General features: G+C 42.8%; 1 protein-coding gene across 1 annotated transcript in view; it reads left to right on the top strand.

The window, feature by feature from the left end:
- The first annotated feature begins 329 nt into the window (after positions 1 to 329).
- Positions 330 to 16,952, top strand: part of htr2cl1 (5-hydroxytryptamine (serotonin) receptor 2C, G protein-coupled-like 1) — a 41,582-nt gene continuing 24,959 nt past the window's right edge. The window contains exons 1-3 of the mRNA XM_020468333.2: positions 330 to 471; positions 12,597 to 13,307; positions 13,497 to 13,692. Coding sequence (XP_020323922.1) covers positions 13,086 to 13,307; positions 13,497 to 13,692 — 418 coding nt within the window. The 5' untranslated portion in view covers positions 330 to 471; positions 12,597 to 13,085. The remainder of the gene's footprint in view (positions 472 to 12,596; positions 13,308 to 13,496; positions 13,693 to 16,952) is intronic.

Raw genomic sequence — 16,952 nt, forward strand, 5'->3', positions numbered from 1 at the left:
ATGGTCTGTGTCTTGTTGTCATAGTTGGTGTGTTTACAAGTAGGCTACAACTTCTAGTGTAGTTTTCTCTGTATTATGGTGGCTTAGTTGATTAATCATGCAAGGCTTAAAGTCTAAATTGGAGAAAAGGAGGTATTAGTAAGGAGGGGATAGTGTGGGTGACTGACTGGTGTCTGTTGGTGGTGGGTAGTGTGTGTGAAGGTTAGTATGCATGATCTATTGACATGAGGGTGGTGGGTGGGTGGATATAGTACGTAATTTGAGTGTGTATTGATGGGGACAAAGTAGTAAAATGTTGGCTAATCACTGACTACTGTGTGTCCTACAGTCTAATCCTGCTGCTGATGAAGATGACCTTGGCAGCAACTTTAGTAGTACAGAGCCTGTAGACCCATTGGATGAAAGCTTTCAGCCTGGAATGTGCTCAATCCCACCATTATCTGACTTTGAAACAAGCCAGGACAACCAAAGGTATTTGGAAAAGCACAATACCCTCTTGAGAAAACAAAATCACAGAACACTAAACTGAACCGTCAACAAGACAAATGGCATGGGGGAGAGGGGCTGTTAGTATACTCTTCTAGCCTATTCACTCTATTGTTGGCAGTGCTTGTCTACTCAACAGCACAGCTGTAGGTGCTCATGTAGTGAAGTAATATGTTATATGTATGTGTAGCAGTGTGATGTTGTTCCCCTAGATTGTGCACCAAGTTGCACACAAGAACCAGTTCGAATAGACCATGTCAAGAGGGGATGTTAATAACAATAATAATTTAGTGTGTTTTTTATTTTACAGCTAATGTTATTTTTTGGTGTACAAACACTTTTTCATATCTATATTGTACATACATGTGATTGTAAAAGTTTTGCATATTTTGGTTTGGTCCATTGCGGGCTATCTGTATTTCCGTACCCCCTTATTGTTCTCTTATGCCTGGCCTTCAACATGCTTCAGCATGTTCACTAGATTTGTATTTGTGTTTATTTCCATATTTTGAAGGAATTTGTTTATTGCAATTTTTTTTGTATTTGAATGCAGTAAATTACATTGTATTTTAGTGCTCTATTGAGGCATGGAAGACTCTCAAGTCCATAAGATGAGTTATGCTGGGGATTTTAGTTTGGGAAGAGGGAAGGGTGTCCTTGCATTTATACCAATTGTACAGTCAGCTCCTGGGAGTAGAGTATTTGCTAGTCCTGAGTTTACAAGCACTGGGAGAGGTAGGCTGTTTACTCCACCTGACCAGGGTATCCCACCGCTGTCTTTTGATGTACCATCATCCCCAGTCCTCAGTAATAATGGGACACCTCTGAGTCAGCTTAGTGACCTTATTAAGCAGATTGGTTCAGAGATAGAAGAATCTATCAGAGCGAGTTTACTGCAGCCTGGGGCTTCAAGTCTTTCGCCTGCCCATCCCCCTCACCAACCCCAGCAGTTTCCTCTGCCTGAGCAATTTGGGTCAACTTTTATTGCGGTGTCCGCGCTGAATCTGGTTGTGAAGTCAATGTTACTTCCAGCGCCGACAGAGATGGCCGCCTCGCTTCGCGTTCCTAGGAAACTATGCAGTATTTTGTTTTTTTACATGTTATTTCTTACAATGTTACCCCAGAAAATCTTAGGTTTTATTACATACAGTCGGCAGGAACTATTGGATATAAGAGCAATGTCAACTCACCAACATTACGACCAGGAATACGACTTTCCCGAAGCGGATCCTCTGTTTGGCCTACCACCCAGGACAATGGATCGGATCCCAGCCGGCGCCGTAGAAGGGGCAGATGGAGCGGTCTTCTGGTCAGGCTCTGTAGACGGGCACATCGCGCAATGCTCCCATGCTTTAATTCGCCAATGTCCAGTCTCTTGACAACAAGGTAAGTGAAATCTGATCAAGGGTAGCATTCCAGAGAGACATCAGAGACTGTAACGTTCTTTGTTTCACGGAAACATGGTTCACCCGAGGCACACTATCTGAGTCGGTACAGCCACCTGGTTTCTTCCCGCATCACGCCGACAGAAACAAGCATCTCTCTGGTAAGAAGAAGAGCGGGGGTGTATGCCTTATGATTAATGAGACGTGGTGTGATCATAACAACATACAGGAACTCAAGTCCTTCTGTTCACCTGACTTAGAATTCCTCACAATCAAATGCAGACTGCATTATCTACCAAGAGAATTCTCTTCAATGATAATCACATTACTGTATATTCCCCCCCAAGCAGACACATTGACGGCCCTGAAAGAACTTCATTTGACTCAAAGTAAACTGGAAACCACATATCCTGAGGCTGCATTTATTGTAGCTGGGGATTTTAATAAGGCTAATTTGAAAACAAGGCTCCCCAAATTCTATCAGCATATCGATTGTGCTACCAGGGCTGGCAAAACCCTAGATCACTATTATTCTAACTTCCACAACACAGGGAGGAGGGAGGGCCCTCCCCCTCCCTCCCTTCGGAAAAGCTGACCACGACTCCATTATGTTGCTCCCAGCCTATAGACAGAAACTAAAACAGGAAGCACCTCAGGTCTGTTCAACGCTGGTCCGACCAATCAGATTCCACGCTTCGATCACGTGGACTGGGATATGTTCTGCATAACGTCGAACAACAACATTGACGAATACGCTGATTCGGTGAGCGAGTTTATTAGCAAGTGCATCAGTGATGTTGTACCCACAGCGTCTATTAAAACATTCCCCAACCAGAAACCGTGGATTGATGGCAGCATTCGCGCAAAACTGAAAGCGCGAACCACTGCTTTTAATCAGGGCAAGGTGACCGGAAACATGACCGAATACAAACAGTGTAGCTAGTCCCTCCGCAAGGCAATCAAACAAGCTTAAGTGTCAGTATAGAGACAAAGTGGAATCACAATTCAACGGCTCAGACACAAGACATATGTGGCAGGGTCTACAGTCAATCACGGATTACAAAAGAAAACCGTCCCCGTCGCGGACCACGATGCCTTGCTCCCAGACAGACTAAACAACTTTTTTGCTCGCTTTGAGGACAACACAGTGTCACTGACACGGCCCGCTACCAAAACCTGCTAGGCTAAGGTAACTGAGCTAAATGACTACCGCCCTGTAGCACTCACTTCCGTCATCATGAAGTGCTTTGAGAAACTTGTCAAGGATCATATCACCTCCACCCTACCTGACACCCTAGACCCACTCCAATTTGCTTACCACCCCAATAGGTCCACAGACGATGCAATCGCCATCACACTGCACACTGCCCTAACCCATCTGGACAAGAGGAATACCTACGTGAGAATGCTGTTCATCGATTACAGCTCAGCATTTAACACCATAGTACCCTCCAAACTCGTCATTCATCTTGACTCCGCCCTGTGCAACTGGGTCGTGGACTTCCGGCCAACCCCCAGGTGGTGAGGGTAGGTAACAACATCTCCACTCCGCTGATCCTCAAACACTGGGATCTCCACAAGGGTGCGTTCTCAGCCCTCTCCTGTACTCCCTGTTCACCCACTACTGCGTGGCCATGCATGCCTCCAACTCAATCATCAAGTTTGCAGACGACAGGCAGTGGCTCGGGTGGTTGTTTTCCTTGATGATCTTTGTGGTAGGCTTGATTACCAACAACGACGAGACGGCCTACAGGGAGGAGGTGAGGGCCCTCGGAGTGTGGTGTCAGGAAAATAACCTCACACTCAATGTCAACAAAACAAAGGAGATGATCGTGGACTTCAGGAAACAGCAGAGGGAGCAGCCCCTATCTACATTGACAGGACAGTAGTGGAGAGGGTGGAAGTTTTAAGTTCCTCGGCGTACACATCACGGACAAACTGAAATGGTCCACCCACACAGACAGCGTGGTGAAGAAGGCATAGCAGGAGGCTGAAGAGATTCGTCTTGTCACCAAAAACACAAACTTTTACAGATGCACAATCGAGAGCATCCTGTCGGGCTGTATCACCGCCAGTTACGGCAGCTGCTCTGCCCATAACCGTAAGGCTCTCCAGAGGGTAGTGAGGTCTGCACAACGCGTCACCAGGTGCAAACTACCTGCCCTTCAGGACAGCTACACCACCCGATGTCACAGGAAGGCCAAAAAGATCATCAAGGACAACAACCACCCGAGCCACTGCCTGTTCACCCCGCTATCATCCAGAAGGCGAGGTCAGTACAGGTGTATCAAAGCGGGGACCGAGAGACTGAAGAACAGCTTCTATCTCAAGGCCATCAGACTGTTGAACAGCCATCACTAACATTGAGCGGCTGCTGCCAACATACTGACTCAACTCTAGCCACTTTAATAATGGAAAAATTGATGTAATCAATTTATCTCTAACCACTTTATATAATGCTTACATACCCTACATTACTCATCTCATATGTATATACTGCACGCTATACCATCTACTGCATCTTGCCATCTTGATGTAATTAAATGTATCACTAGCCACTTTAAACAATGCCACTTTATATAATGTTTTCATACCCTACATTACTCATCTCATATGTATATACTGTACTCTATACCATCTACTGCATCTTACCATCTTGATGTAATGTATCGCTAGCCACTTTAAACAATGCCACTTTATATAATGTTTTCATACCCTACATTACTCATCTCATATGTATATACTGTACTCTATACATCTACTGCATCTTGCCTATGCCGTTCGGGCATCACTCATTCATATATTTTTATGTACATATTCGTATTCATTCCTTTACACTTGTGTGTATAAGGTACATTGTTACGTTATATTACTTGTTAGATATTACTGCATGGTCGGCACTAGAAGCACAAGCATTTCGCTACACTCGCATTAACATATGCTAACCATGTGTATGTGACAAATACATTTGGTAGTGCTCCACCTTTCTTTAGGGGTGATGGCTCAGATAAGTACTCTGTCCTGGATTGGGAGGAGCTAATGGAGTCTACCTAGAGAAAAGGGGTTACACTGGGTCTGTGCATGTTGGGGAGGGGTTGTAGGCTCATGGGGAGGGCACGGGATGTGACCAAAGTCTGGATGCGTAACAACCCTGTTGACACAGATGTTAAGGCAGTGTTCAGTGTTCTCAAGCAACACTTTGGGAATACTGTCTGCTCAGGAATGCCATTAGCTGACTTCTACTCAATCAAACCATACGCTAATGAGGGTCCACTAGATTTCTGGATTAGGCTTAACAAAGCTTTAGAGGCAGCTGAGCAGTACCTTATAAGTGAGGGTAGAACCTTGCCCAATCAGTGCTCAGAGTTGGCAGTCATGTTTGTACGCAACTGTCCTGATAAAGAGTTGGCCCCAAGTGTTCAAAAGCAAACCCCTTCGTGACTGGACAGCCAGTGAGGTACAGGATCGTTTGGATGAACTGTTAAGGGAGCATAAAGCATGTACAACACAACTTTCACAGCAGGTGGCTGCCGTGTTTGACTCCCCCCAGGAGGAAGTGGATCCTGTGAGGAGACCTAATGTGTCTTTTTCCTCGATGTGGCCGTGAACCAGAACAGGCCCCACCTGTATCTGAGAGAACATTTTGAGTATGTTAGAGAAGGCTCTTGTCAGCAATACTCAGTCTGTGAACAGAGGGCCCTGTAAACAGTTCCCCAAATGTCAGCCTGAGTGCGCTGTCTGTGGATGCACTAATCACTGGACCAACGCTCACTGTCAGATGCACCAGCTGTGTTTTAAGTGCTTCTCTCCTGGCCACATGAGCTACAAAGTCTCCATTCTGAGGAGGGCAATGTGGGGCAGTCTAATTTTCCTCCACTGATGATGATATCCAATCTGTTTATTCTTATTTTTGTGAGTCGGTACCCAAGAACAACACAGTAATTTTTCAGAACACAATGAGAATTACTCGGAATGACAGTTTGTTTTACACCACCGTGCTTGTACAGGATAAAGTTGAGCTGAAGGGGATGTTAGATAGTGGGTCCATGGCTAGTACTCTGCGCGCAGATACCTTGGTTGAGGGAGGCAGGAGTGGTAGAGGGGAACTTTCTAGCTCCTTCAGACATCATCCTGGTGGGTTGTGGTGGGATCCAAACTAACCCAGTGGGCATGTGTTACTTAAAAACACAGCTTTATGGCTTCAGTTATGTCGTCCCAGTGCTTATTGTAGATGGGCAGGTTGATGAACTCATTGTGGGTACTAACGTGTTGAAGTCTCTGATTAGACAGATCAAATCGAATGACAGCTACTGGCGGGTGGTGGGTACGCCAGGTCCTTCTGGCCAGTGTGATGACAGCCACTTCCTGCGTCTCCTATCAAATCTGGAGAGATGGAGAGGAGACTCCATCCCAGATAAAGTGGGCACCATTAAGTTGAAGAGAGCAGTATCAAATCAAATCAAATCAAATGTATTTATATAGCCCTTCGTACATCAGCTGATATCTCAAAGTGCTGTACAGAAACCCAGCCTAAAACCCCAAACAGCAAGCAATGCAGGTGTAGAAGCACCTAACACTTAAGTGAGCATCTGGTGTGGGGCCGCCTACCCCAAAGACAAAACTCTCTGTTGGCAGTACTGTTGTTGTTGAGCCCAGCATGTCTCGTTGTTTGAATCGACACATATTAGTAGGGAGAGTAGTTACACCTCTGTGGGGGGATGGATGGTTCCCTGTGAAGATTGTGAATCCAACAACTTTGCCAGTTACCCTGAGACGAAATGCTAAAGTGGCGGATGTGTACCCTTGCATTGCATTGGAGGATTTTGATGATGTCAAGCAGCAAGCAGCTTACCAGAACGTGGCAAAAGTACAATGTGACAGCTCACATGGCAGTCTTACAGCTAAGAGTTCAGTTGGTGGCAGTGTAGTTAATGGCAACAGTACACTGAGCAATCTTGGACTTCAAGGCCTGTCTGTTGAAGAGTGTCCAGTTTCACAGTTCTGGAAAGGAAAACTTGTCAGTTTAATTGAGAAGTATGACACCGTGTTCTCTAGACATAGCCTGGATTGTGGAGAGGCAAAAGAGTTCTGCCATCGCATACGCTGACTGATGACCGCCCATTTCGATGACCTTATCGTAGGCTGTCCCCAGCTCATTACCAAAAACTCAGGCAAACACTGGAAGGTATGGAGGAAAAGGAAATCGTCAGAAAATCCAGCATTGAGTATGCCTCACCATTGGTGCTTGTATGGAAAAATAATGGGGACTTGTGTCTATGTATTGACACTAGGTGGTTAAATGCCTGCACAGTCAAGGATGCTCATCCTCATTGCTGCACTGGGAGGTATAATGCCGTCTTCAGCACAATGGACTTGACGTCAGGGTACTACAATGTGTCACTGCATGAAGAGGATAAGAAGTACACAGCCCAATCGTATGTCTACACAGGAAATGAAGCAGTTCTTGTTTTTTCAGTGACGTTAGGATATTGCCTACCTTTTCTTTTTTATATATATGTAGTAATCTAAGCGTGTCTTAGAATGATTTGTGGGTTTGTCTAATATATTTGACAATTCATGTAACTTTGTGTGTTGTCCATCAACATAAAATGTATATGCCATTTGTTGTATACGGTTGAATTTTTCCTAATCCATCACGGGATAGCTTTTCAACTGGTCGACCATTTGTGGGTCTAGAATTAAGGGACTACACTGGGTTACTCTGTCACTCTGGGGGTGTGAAATGTTTTCTTTCTTTCTTTGCTTTGTTACCTTCGAGATAATGTGTTTTGATTTGTGCCTATAATCTAGTGTAAAACAGTGGGGGTGAATGTAGCAGTGTGATGTTGTTCCCCTAGATTATGCACCAAGTTGCACACAAGGACCAGTTCGAATAGGCCAGGTCAAGAGGGGATGTTAATAATTTGATAATAATAATAATAATTCAGTGTGTAGCTAATATATATATATATATATATATATATATATATATATATATATATATATATATATATATATATAAATGAGATTCTTCAAAGTAGCCACCCTTTGCCCTGATGACAGCTTTGCACACTCTTGGCCATATTCCACAAAGCTGTCATCAAGGCAAAGGGTGGCTTCTTTGAAGAATCTAAAATAGAAAATATATTTTGATTTGTTTAACACTTTTTTGGTTACTACATGATTCCATACGCGTTATTTCATAGTTTTGATGTCTTCTCTATTATTCTACAATGTAGAACAGAGTAACAAATAAAGAAAAACCCTGGAATGAATGTGTGTCCAAACGTTTGATTGGTACTGTACATATAGATAACATCAGATTTATCCTCAGTGAATAAGTTTCAGATAGATACCAGACATGGATACTATAGTATTATTCTACTAAACAGACAATAGTCAGTACTCTGAATACTGCAACAGAGAGATACATTTCGGCCCCTCAGAGGTGGAAGGGCTGACTAGTCCTTGGACATTCTCCTTTGTTCTTTCCTTGTTTTCCTGGGCATACTAGTCATACAGATCTAGGTGACAGAGAGCACATACATTAAGGCAGAGCCTACACTCATACACAACGATACAAACACTCATACACATCAATACACGACTAGACTGTCTACAAGTAAAGCCTCCCTAAAACGTTTCACATCTTTGCTAACAGCCCAGCTCAATACCCCATTATTGACTCTGAATACACACCAGTCTATTGTACCCTTTTTTGTTGATAGATGAACATGGTTTAATGTATGGTTACACATCCTCATGATCAGTTTGTCTTTCCGGGAGACTTGCAGTACCAACAAATCTTCTGCAAAGAGGTCAAAGCAGTGGGTGGTGAAGAAAGTGTACGAGAGCTTTGTCCACCTGGCTGTGGGGTACACTCAGACTCCAGCCACCCGTGTCATAGACTGTTCTCTCTGATACCGCATGGCAAGCGGTAACGGAGCGCCAAGTCTAGGTCCAAGAGGCTTCTTAACTTCTTATGGTATAGGGGACGGTTCCGTCCCACTTGGGCAAAAAAAACAGGGAAAACTTCATCAGAATGCCAAAATAAAGAGTTGACTTCAACTTCCTGATCAATTCCTTGTGATATTCATTAAATGTATTTTGATAAACTAGCTTCAGTCTTACTGCGAAAACAAATTATGCACGGAGTTGGTGTATCATTTAAACTAATTTGTTGGCAAGTAAACATGTTCAAATAAAACAGTAGAGCAGTCAAAATAGCAAATAAGTAGACATGGTTGGTATTCAAGACAAGTTTACTTTCTCTGGAGACCGAGGTGAGTTTACACCACAGTATGCAGGAACTGTTATGACATATACAATTGAGGTCAGAAGATTACATACATCTTAGCCAAATACATTTAAACTCAGTCTATCACAATTCCTGACATTTCATCCAAGTAAAGATTCCCTGTTTTAGGTTAGTTAGGATCAACACTTTATTTTCAGAATGTGAAATGTCAGAATAATAGTTGAGAGAATGATGTATTTCAGCTTTTACTTCTTTCATCACAATCCCAGAGGGTCAGAAGTTTACATACACTCAATTAGAATTTGGTAGCATTGCCTTTAAATTGTTTAACTTGGGTCAAACTTTGGTCAAACTTTTTTTTTGTGGAAGGGTAGCCTTCCACAAGCTTCCCACAATCAGTTGGGTGAATTTTGGCCCATTCCTCCTGACAGATCTGGTGTAACTGAGTCAGGTTTGTAGGCCTCCTTGCTCACACACGCTTTTTCAGTTCTGCCCAAAAATGTTCTATAGGAATTGAGGTCAGGGCTTTGTGATGGCCACTCCAATACCTTGACTTTGTTGTCCTGAAGCCATTTTGCCAAGTTTGGAAGTATGCTTGGGGTCATTGTCCATTTGGAAGACCCATTTGCGACCAAGCTTTAACTTCCTGACTGATGTCTTGAGATGATGCTTCAATATATCCACATAATTTTCCTACCTCATGATGCCATCTATTTTGTGAAGTGCACCAGTCCCTCCTGCAGCAAAGCAACCCCACAACATGATGCTGCCACCCCCATGCTTCACGGTTGGGACGGTGTTCTTCAGTTTGCAAGCTTCCCCCTTTTTCCTTTTTATGACGATATAGGACTCATTTTACCGTGGATACTTTTGTACATGTTTCCTCCAGCATCTTCACAAGGTCCTTTGCTGTTGTTCTGGGATTGATTTGCACTTTTTGCACCAATGTACATTCATCTCTAAGAGACAGAACGAGTCTCGTTCTAAAACCGTATGACAGCTGCGTGGTCCCATGGTGCTTATATTTGGGTACTATTGTTTATACAGATGAACGTGGTACCTTCAGGCATTTGGAAATTGCTCCCAAACTTGTGAAGCTCTACAATAATTTTTTTAAAGGCACAGTCAACTTAAGGCCGTGGAGATTTATTCGATTGCCTACGAATTCTCAGAAGGCAGCCCAACCTCTGTCCTCTTTTTCTCCGTCTTCTCTTCACGCAAATGATGGGGATTTGGGCCTGTTCCCGGGAAAGCAGTATGTCTTTCACGTCAGACTCGTAACAGAAAAAAGCTTCTGCCAGTTTGTGGTGAGTAAATGATGTTCTGAGGTCCAGAAGTTATTTTCAGTCATAAGAGATGGTTGCAGCAACATTATGTACAGAATAAGTAAAAATATAAGTTACAAACAATGCAAAAAAACTAACAAAAAAACACATTCGGTTAGGAGCATGTAAAACGTCAGCCATCTTCTCTTGCGCCATGATACATGAAGAGAGAGAGCTATGCACAAGCTTCGACCTACAGTACTCAAACCTCTAAATGCGAAAATGCCAGGAGAGTCAAGTCAAATGTCGTGAACTGTGAGCAAATGACAGAGCTTTCAATCCTGGAGAAAATGTGTTAGCTAGGATCTAACTCAACGGACCAAAGCGGGTTCCTGCAACAGTCTTTGCTCAGACTGGTCCTGTGCCCTACACTGTTCAGACTGCAGAGGACGTCATCTGGAAAAGGCACACAGATCAGTTATTGTTGAGTAAAGCACCATTGACAACCACCAGTCGTGAGTGATCTGTAACTGTTACTGGGTGACACCCTGGTCCACTAGTCGTCACCTAGGGACTCACAGTCACATTCTCAGGACTGTTGTTCATAATGGGGAAATTTAAGTAGGTGGGGAGGAGATGTGGTGTATTAGGGTTGTGCCGCAGGGCATCATGAGTTGTATGTGTTGAGATTAGCACGTTCATATAAATGGATGAACTGAATTCCTGTCACCTTTCATTGTTGAATTGTTATAAAGAATTGTTATAAAGACATGGTTATGAAACCCACGAGACAAAAGTGATCATCGTTGAGTTATACATGGCTCTGTCTGCCTCCCTGTCTATCTCCTCTCTCTCCCCCTTTCTCTGTATATTCCCCCCCCTTTCCTTGTCTCTTCCTGTTTAGTTTTGTTCTCTTCAAATCAAATCAAATTTAATTTGTCACACGAATACAACAAGTGTAGAAAGGCTTACATACAAGCCCTTAACCAACAATGCAGTTAAGAAAATGTGTACTAAAGTAACACAAGATAATTACATAACAATGACAAGACTATACAGGGGGTACCGGTACCGAGTCAATGTGCGGGGGTACAGGTTAGCCGAGGCAATTTGTAAAGTGACAATGCATAGATAATAAACAGCGAGTAGCAGTAGTCCGGGTGGCCATTTGGGGGCTCAATGTAAGTAGTCCGGGTGGCCATTTGATTAATTGTTCAGCAGTCTTATGGCTTGGGGGTAGAAGCTATTAAGGAGCCTTTTGGTCCTAGACTTGGCGCTCCGGTACTGCTTGCCATGCGGTAGTAGTGAGAACAGTCTATGACTTGGGTGACTGGAGTCCTTGACACTTTTTTGGGCCTTCCTCTGACACCGCCTGTTATATAGATCCTGGATGTCAGGAAGCTTGGCCCAAGTGATGTACTGGGCCGTGCGCATTACCCTCTATAGTGCCTCTATAGTGCCTATAGTGCCGGTCAGATGCCGAGCAATTGCCATACCAGGCGGTGATGCAACTGGTCAGGATGCTCTCTACGGTGCAGCTGTATACTTTTTTGAAACCTGGGGACCCGTACCAAATCTTATCTATTTTATGTTTTATGTATTGCTGTTTTATAGCCCTGGTTAACTGCATTGCCTGTAGCGCTCTCTTGGTCTGGGATGTATCATCTGAACCGTGTTATATAAACAAACTGTATCCCATTAATGTAGCCATTTCATTATTCTAAGCCTCACAAACTGCATTAGTTTTATATGTGGGATTACAGTGTTTGAGGCTGTAGGCTGTTTATCTTTTAAAAAATCAAATCAAATCAACGTTTATTTGTACACAGATTAGTAGATGTTAAAGCAGGTGCAGTGAATTGCTTTTGTTTCTAGCTCCAGCAGTTCAGTAAATGTCTAACAGTTCAATGATAATACACAAATCATCCCACGAGAAAAAAAGTAAAAAAGAAGAAACTAGAGATTACTACAATATCACAACATGCAATATCAGAAAGAGTAATGTCGGAATATAAATATGTGGTGTATATAGACAGTATGGACAATATACAAGTAGATACACACACACACATAAATACACAAACAAACATACACACACATACACTCAAATACACATAGATCTGTGCACACACTCATGTACACACAATGAGAGATTGAAAGAGAGAGAGTAAAACTCAATGTTTTTGTATTCCCTTTCTCTAGAGCTTTCTACACATAGAAACATTGGGTCTTCTACTCTAAAGTTACCAAAAACATGAAACAATGGGCAACACTGACCAGCTCAGCTTGTCCTTCACATGGGACTTCTGAAGAAGAGCTTATCCTGGGGCGTTCTCCTTTTCCACTGTATAAGAGGAAACATAACCACCAATCAACTCTTCCTTTACTTTCAAGTGGACCTAAACCTGGAGTCTTAACTATCCATTTTGTGAACTTAACTAAACTGTAACTAGATCCCACTCTAAAACTATTTTCACCCAGAACCCAGACTAAATCAATTCCAAGTCTCGAGACTTTCTAAGTGGACCTAAACTTGGACTACCCATTACAAGACAACACGTTTTTATCCCTAACCAAACCAATCCCAAGTCTGTTGATGTCGCATGGTCCTCTGGGTTGGTCCCTCTAGTGGTGACAGGGGAGTAGTGCAGGTCCAGCCAGGACCTCCAGGCCTCAGGAGACCCTCCCAGGATGGGAAGTCCAGGAGGGGTAGCCCTACTGAGCGGGTTCGGATCCTCCGCCAGGGACTCTCTGGAGGTAGGGGGCTGGATGGTCTTTCCAGGGGGGAACAACTCCACCTACCTTGGACTCAACCAGAGTCTACCCTGGGGGGTTGGGGCTGGAGGAGTAGACGGTAACCTGTCATTGGGGTCGTCGCAGGCAGAGGTGGTGATTCGAGCACCGACCATGAAGGTTAGTGTGTTTTATTTATCTCTATTATGGATTTTATTGATGTTGCTACCAAATGTGCTATATATAGAGCAACAATCACTACAGTACCAGGTTAGCCATTTTGAGTGTACCCATGAGTTATATTCTATGGCTGTTCTAGTCATTCTCTATCTATGGTGCTATACAAATAAAGTTTGGTTGTATTTGAAGGAGAAGAACTGGCCGGCACTCCTCATCCTGGTCATCATCGTGCTGACGGTGTGTGGAAACATCCTGGTCATCCTAGCTGTCTCATTGGAGAAAAAGCTTCAGAATGCCACCAACTTCTTCCTGAGGTCTCTGGCCGTGGCCGACATTCTGGTGGGGATACTAGTGATGCCTGTATCCCTCATCAACATACTCTATGGTGAGTAGAACTACACTGTGCATAACTCCCCCTGGCCGTGGCTGGTGGGGATACTGGCCATACCATGTGGTATGTGTAAACAGTCTTGAGGTTGGCTCTGTGGTCTGTTTCTTAGACAGGGAGTGTATTTTTTTTTGTTTTTTTTGTGGTTAGTGCTCTGTGTGGTCTGTTTAAACTTTCTCTGTGTATCTAGGATTGTTGGTTCTATGTGGTCTGTGTAAATGCTCTCTGCATCTGTCTCTCTCTCTCTCTCTCTCTCTCTCTCTCTCTGTGTCTCTAGCTCTGTCTCTTTCTCTGTGAGACTATAAGTGCATTGAGAACCGTTAGTGGGCTGTGTTAGTGGTCTGTGTAAACTGAATCTCTGTCTTAGAGTACAATAGTGTATCTTAGTTAGGAGTGGAGGCTGGTGACTTGAACATTTTAGGAGGATTAGAGACCCACAATATAGGCGCGGAACCCACGGAGATGACTAAGTATTTTAACCTAAAGCATTTAATGAAGACATTTATAGTACAATGTTATAGGGAATGGGAATGAAAGGGCTACTTACACAGTGTTGGGAATGGATCACAACAGTGATTGAATGGGGGTATGAGGCATGATTTGAGGTGTTCAGAGGCTTGACTTCAGTGCAGTACAGGTTCATCATGGATGGATGGTGTTGGGGAAGAGCTCAACTCTTCCACTGAAGGAAAGACAGGATTTGACTGGGAAGACAAAAAATAACAACACAATACACAATATAGCTAGACAAAAGAGCTAAGAATGAGTTAGTCCAAGCAAGAAGTAAAATAATTTGTGTGCAATAATGTGGTTGTGTTTGTGTGTGTGTGATTGACTCTACATACAGTAATGAGAGAAAATTGATACGGCTTGGAGAGGAAACAGTGGATGAGTGGGCACATGAGACGTGGCTTCAGTGGAGTGGTTATCACCTCTAAATCAGGGAATAGGAAGGGACTTACAGTAGCTGTAAATACAAATAGTAGATGCATTCGTTAGCAGCTGCGCTATCGTAGGTTAAACTCAGACATCTCAGAATTCACAAAGTCAAACAGTCTGAGCATCTCTCCCATTTGACACATCAAAGTAGCCCAAGAAACGTTCCTGAATAAAGCCCTGATCATCCACATACCTGACCATAACAGACAACTGCAAGCAGACTGGTGGCACCATAGGTCCCAGAGTGGTGGGCCAAGTTTTTCCTTATCTGTTAACCTTACCAGGAAAACTCTGGACCATATAAGGTATGGTATAAGGTATGACAGTGATTAAAAAGATTTTACATGGGCTATGACCGGACCAGTTTTTCCTAATCAGGTTACATGGTTTTAAAAAGAAAACCCAACCGTACACTTGTTCATATGAATTATATTTAGACAAGATTAAGAGTGGGATTTCCTTTACCCAGACGCAGAGACAAAAACTAATAGACAACAGAACTCACAGGGCTGAGCTTGCTTTATGCATATTTGGGTCATGCAGGCCAATGCAACTGTAGGCCCAATAAAACATTAACTCACATCTATCATCACTATTATGTTGATTGATTAAATCCAGTTAAAAGTATAGGCAGCCTAGTCAGCCCAAGTTTGAATATAAACCCCATTTGATCACATTCACATTTTCTCCTGACACAAAAATGTACTATAAATACATAACTTTACCAATTTGCTTACCCTGACCAGATGGACAGGGCGCATAGTCTGTATGCAACTACTATTATTGGTAGCCTACAGTTCAGACTGAAAAATCGTCTCATTTTCATCCCATACAGCATGTCCGGATCTCTAATGTTTAGGTGTAGGCTAGGGCACTGCGACATTCATGTAATCAGTTTTTGCTTGTGTCTGTCCGAAGTGATTATGTGTTATCTCCTTTGCTAAATTAATACAGACGGAAAGTGGAAAGCATACTTGAGCACGCTTGAAAAAATGTAGGTGCGTCAACCTCTCTCTTTAATCAAACTTTGAATGTATGACGCGATGGAAGCTATAAAATCATTCTGAATTCATTTCTACATTCCAGAAAAGCCAGTCGAAAGTTCCATATGTTCATCAAGTAAAGCACCGTAAAGTGCAATTACCTCTGCAAGCTCCTTATAGTTGCCCTTGGTAGCGGAACTTTCCTTCTCATCGTGTCCTCTAAAAGCCAAGTCTTGCACACTCAAAAATGCAGTGATGTCGATAAGCTGTTTGAGAACATCCCTGTTTCTTACTTTCTCTTTGTGTTGCGCGGTTTGAATACGCAGACATTTGGCCATTACATGATCGATGCGGCTTTTCCCAAGAAGTTTGAATCTGATGTGGACATTTAAACAAACAAAAAAAATGTCCCTATTCAGGACCCTGTCTTTCAAAGATAATTCGCGAAAATCTAAATAACTTCACAGATCTTCATTGTAAAGGGTTTAACCTCTCTGGGATAGGGGGACGCAAATGTCCCACTTGGCCAATTGCCAGATTCAAATAAAATACTATTAAATTCAAACTTTCATTAAATCACATATGCAAGATAGCAAATTAAAGCTACACTCGTTGTGAATCCAGCCAACATGTCAGATTTTAAAAAGGCTTTTCGGCAAAAGCATAAGAAGCTATTATCTGATGATAACACAGCAGTAAACAAAGAGAGTAGCATATTTCAACCCTGCAGGTGCTACACAAAACAAAGAAATAAAATATAAAACATGCCTTACCTTTGATGAGCTTCTTTTGTTGGCACTTCAATATGTCCCATAAACATCACAAATGGTCCTTTTGTTCGATTAATTCCGTCCATATATATCCAAAATGTCAATTTATTTGGCGCGTTTGATCCAGAAAAAAACGTCTTCCAATTTGCGCAAAGTCACTATAAAATATCTCAAAAGTTGCCTGTAAACTTTGCCAAAACATTTCAAAATACTGTTGTAATACAACTTTAGGTATTTTTAAATGTTAATAATCGATCAAATTGTCTATCTGTTTTCAATAGAGGACGAGAGGAAACTAATGCTACTTTTCAAGTCTTGGCCAACTCTCAACAGCGTTACCCTTTTCCAGGATGGCCTTACTTCTTCATTGCACAAAGGAATAACCTCAACCAAATTCCAAAGACTGGTGACATCCAGTGGAAGCGGTAGGAACTGCAAACAAGTGCCTGGGAAATATCGTTTCCCCATGAGAAATCATTGAACAGACAGCGACCTCAAAAATAAATAATTCTGAATGGTTAGTCCGCTACATAAGTTCTGTTATATCCAAATGTTAAAATGCTGC

The sequence above is a fragment of the Oncorhynchus kisutch genome, linkage group LG9 (assembly GCF_002021735.2).
Source record: "Oncorhynchus kisutch isolate 150728-3 linkage group LG9, Okis_V2, whole genome shotgun sequence".
Lineage (NCBI taxonomy): Eukaryota > Metazoa > Chordata > Actinopteri > Salmoniformes > Salmonidae > Oncorhynchus > Oncorhynchus kisutch.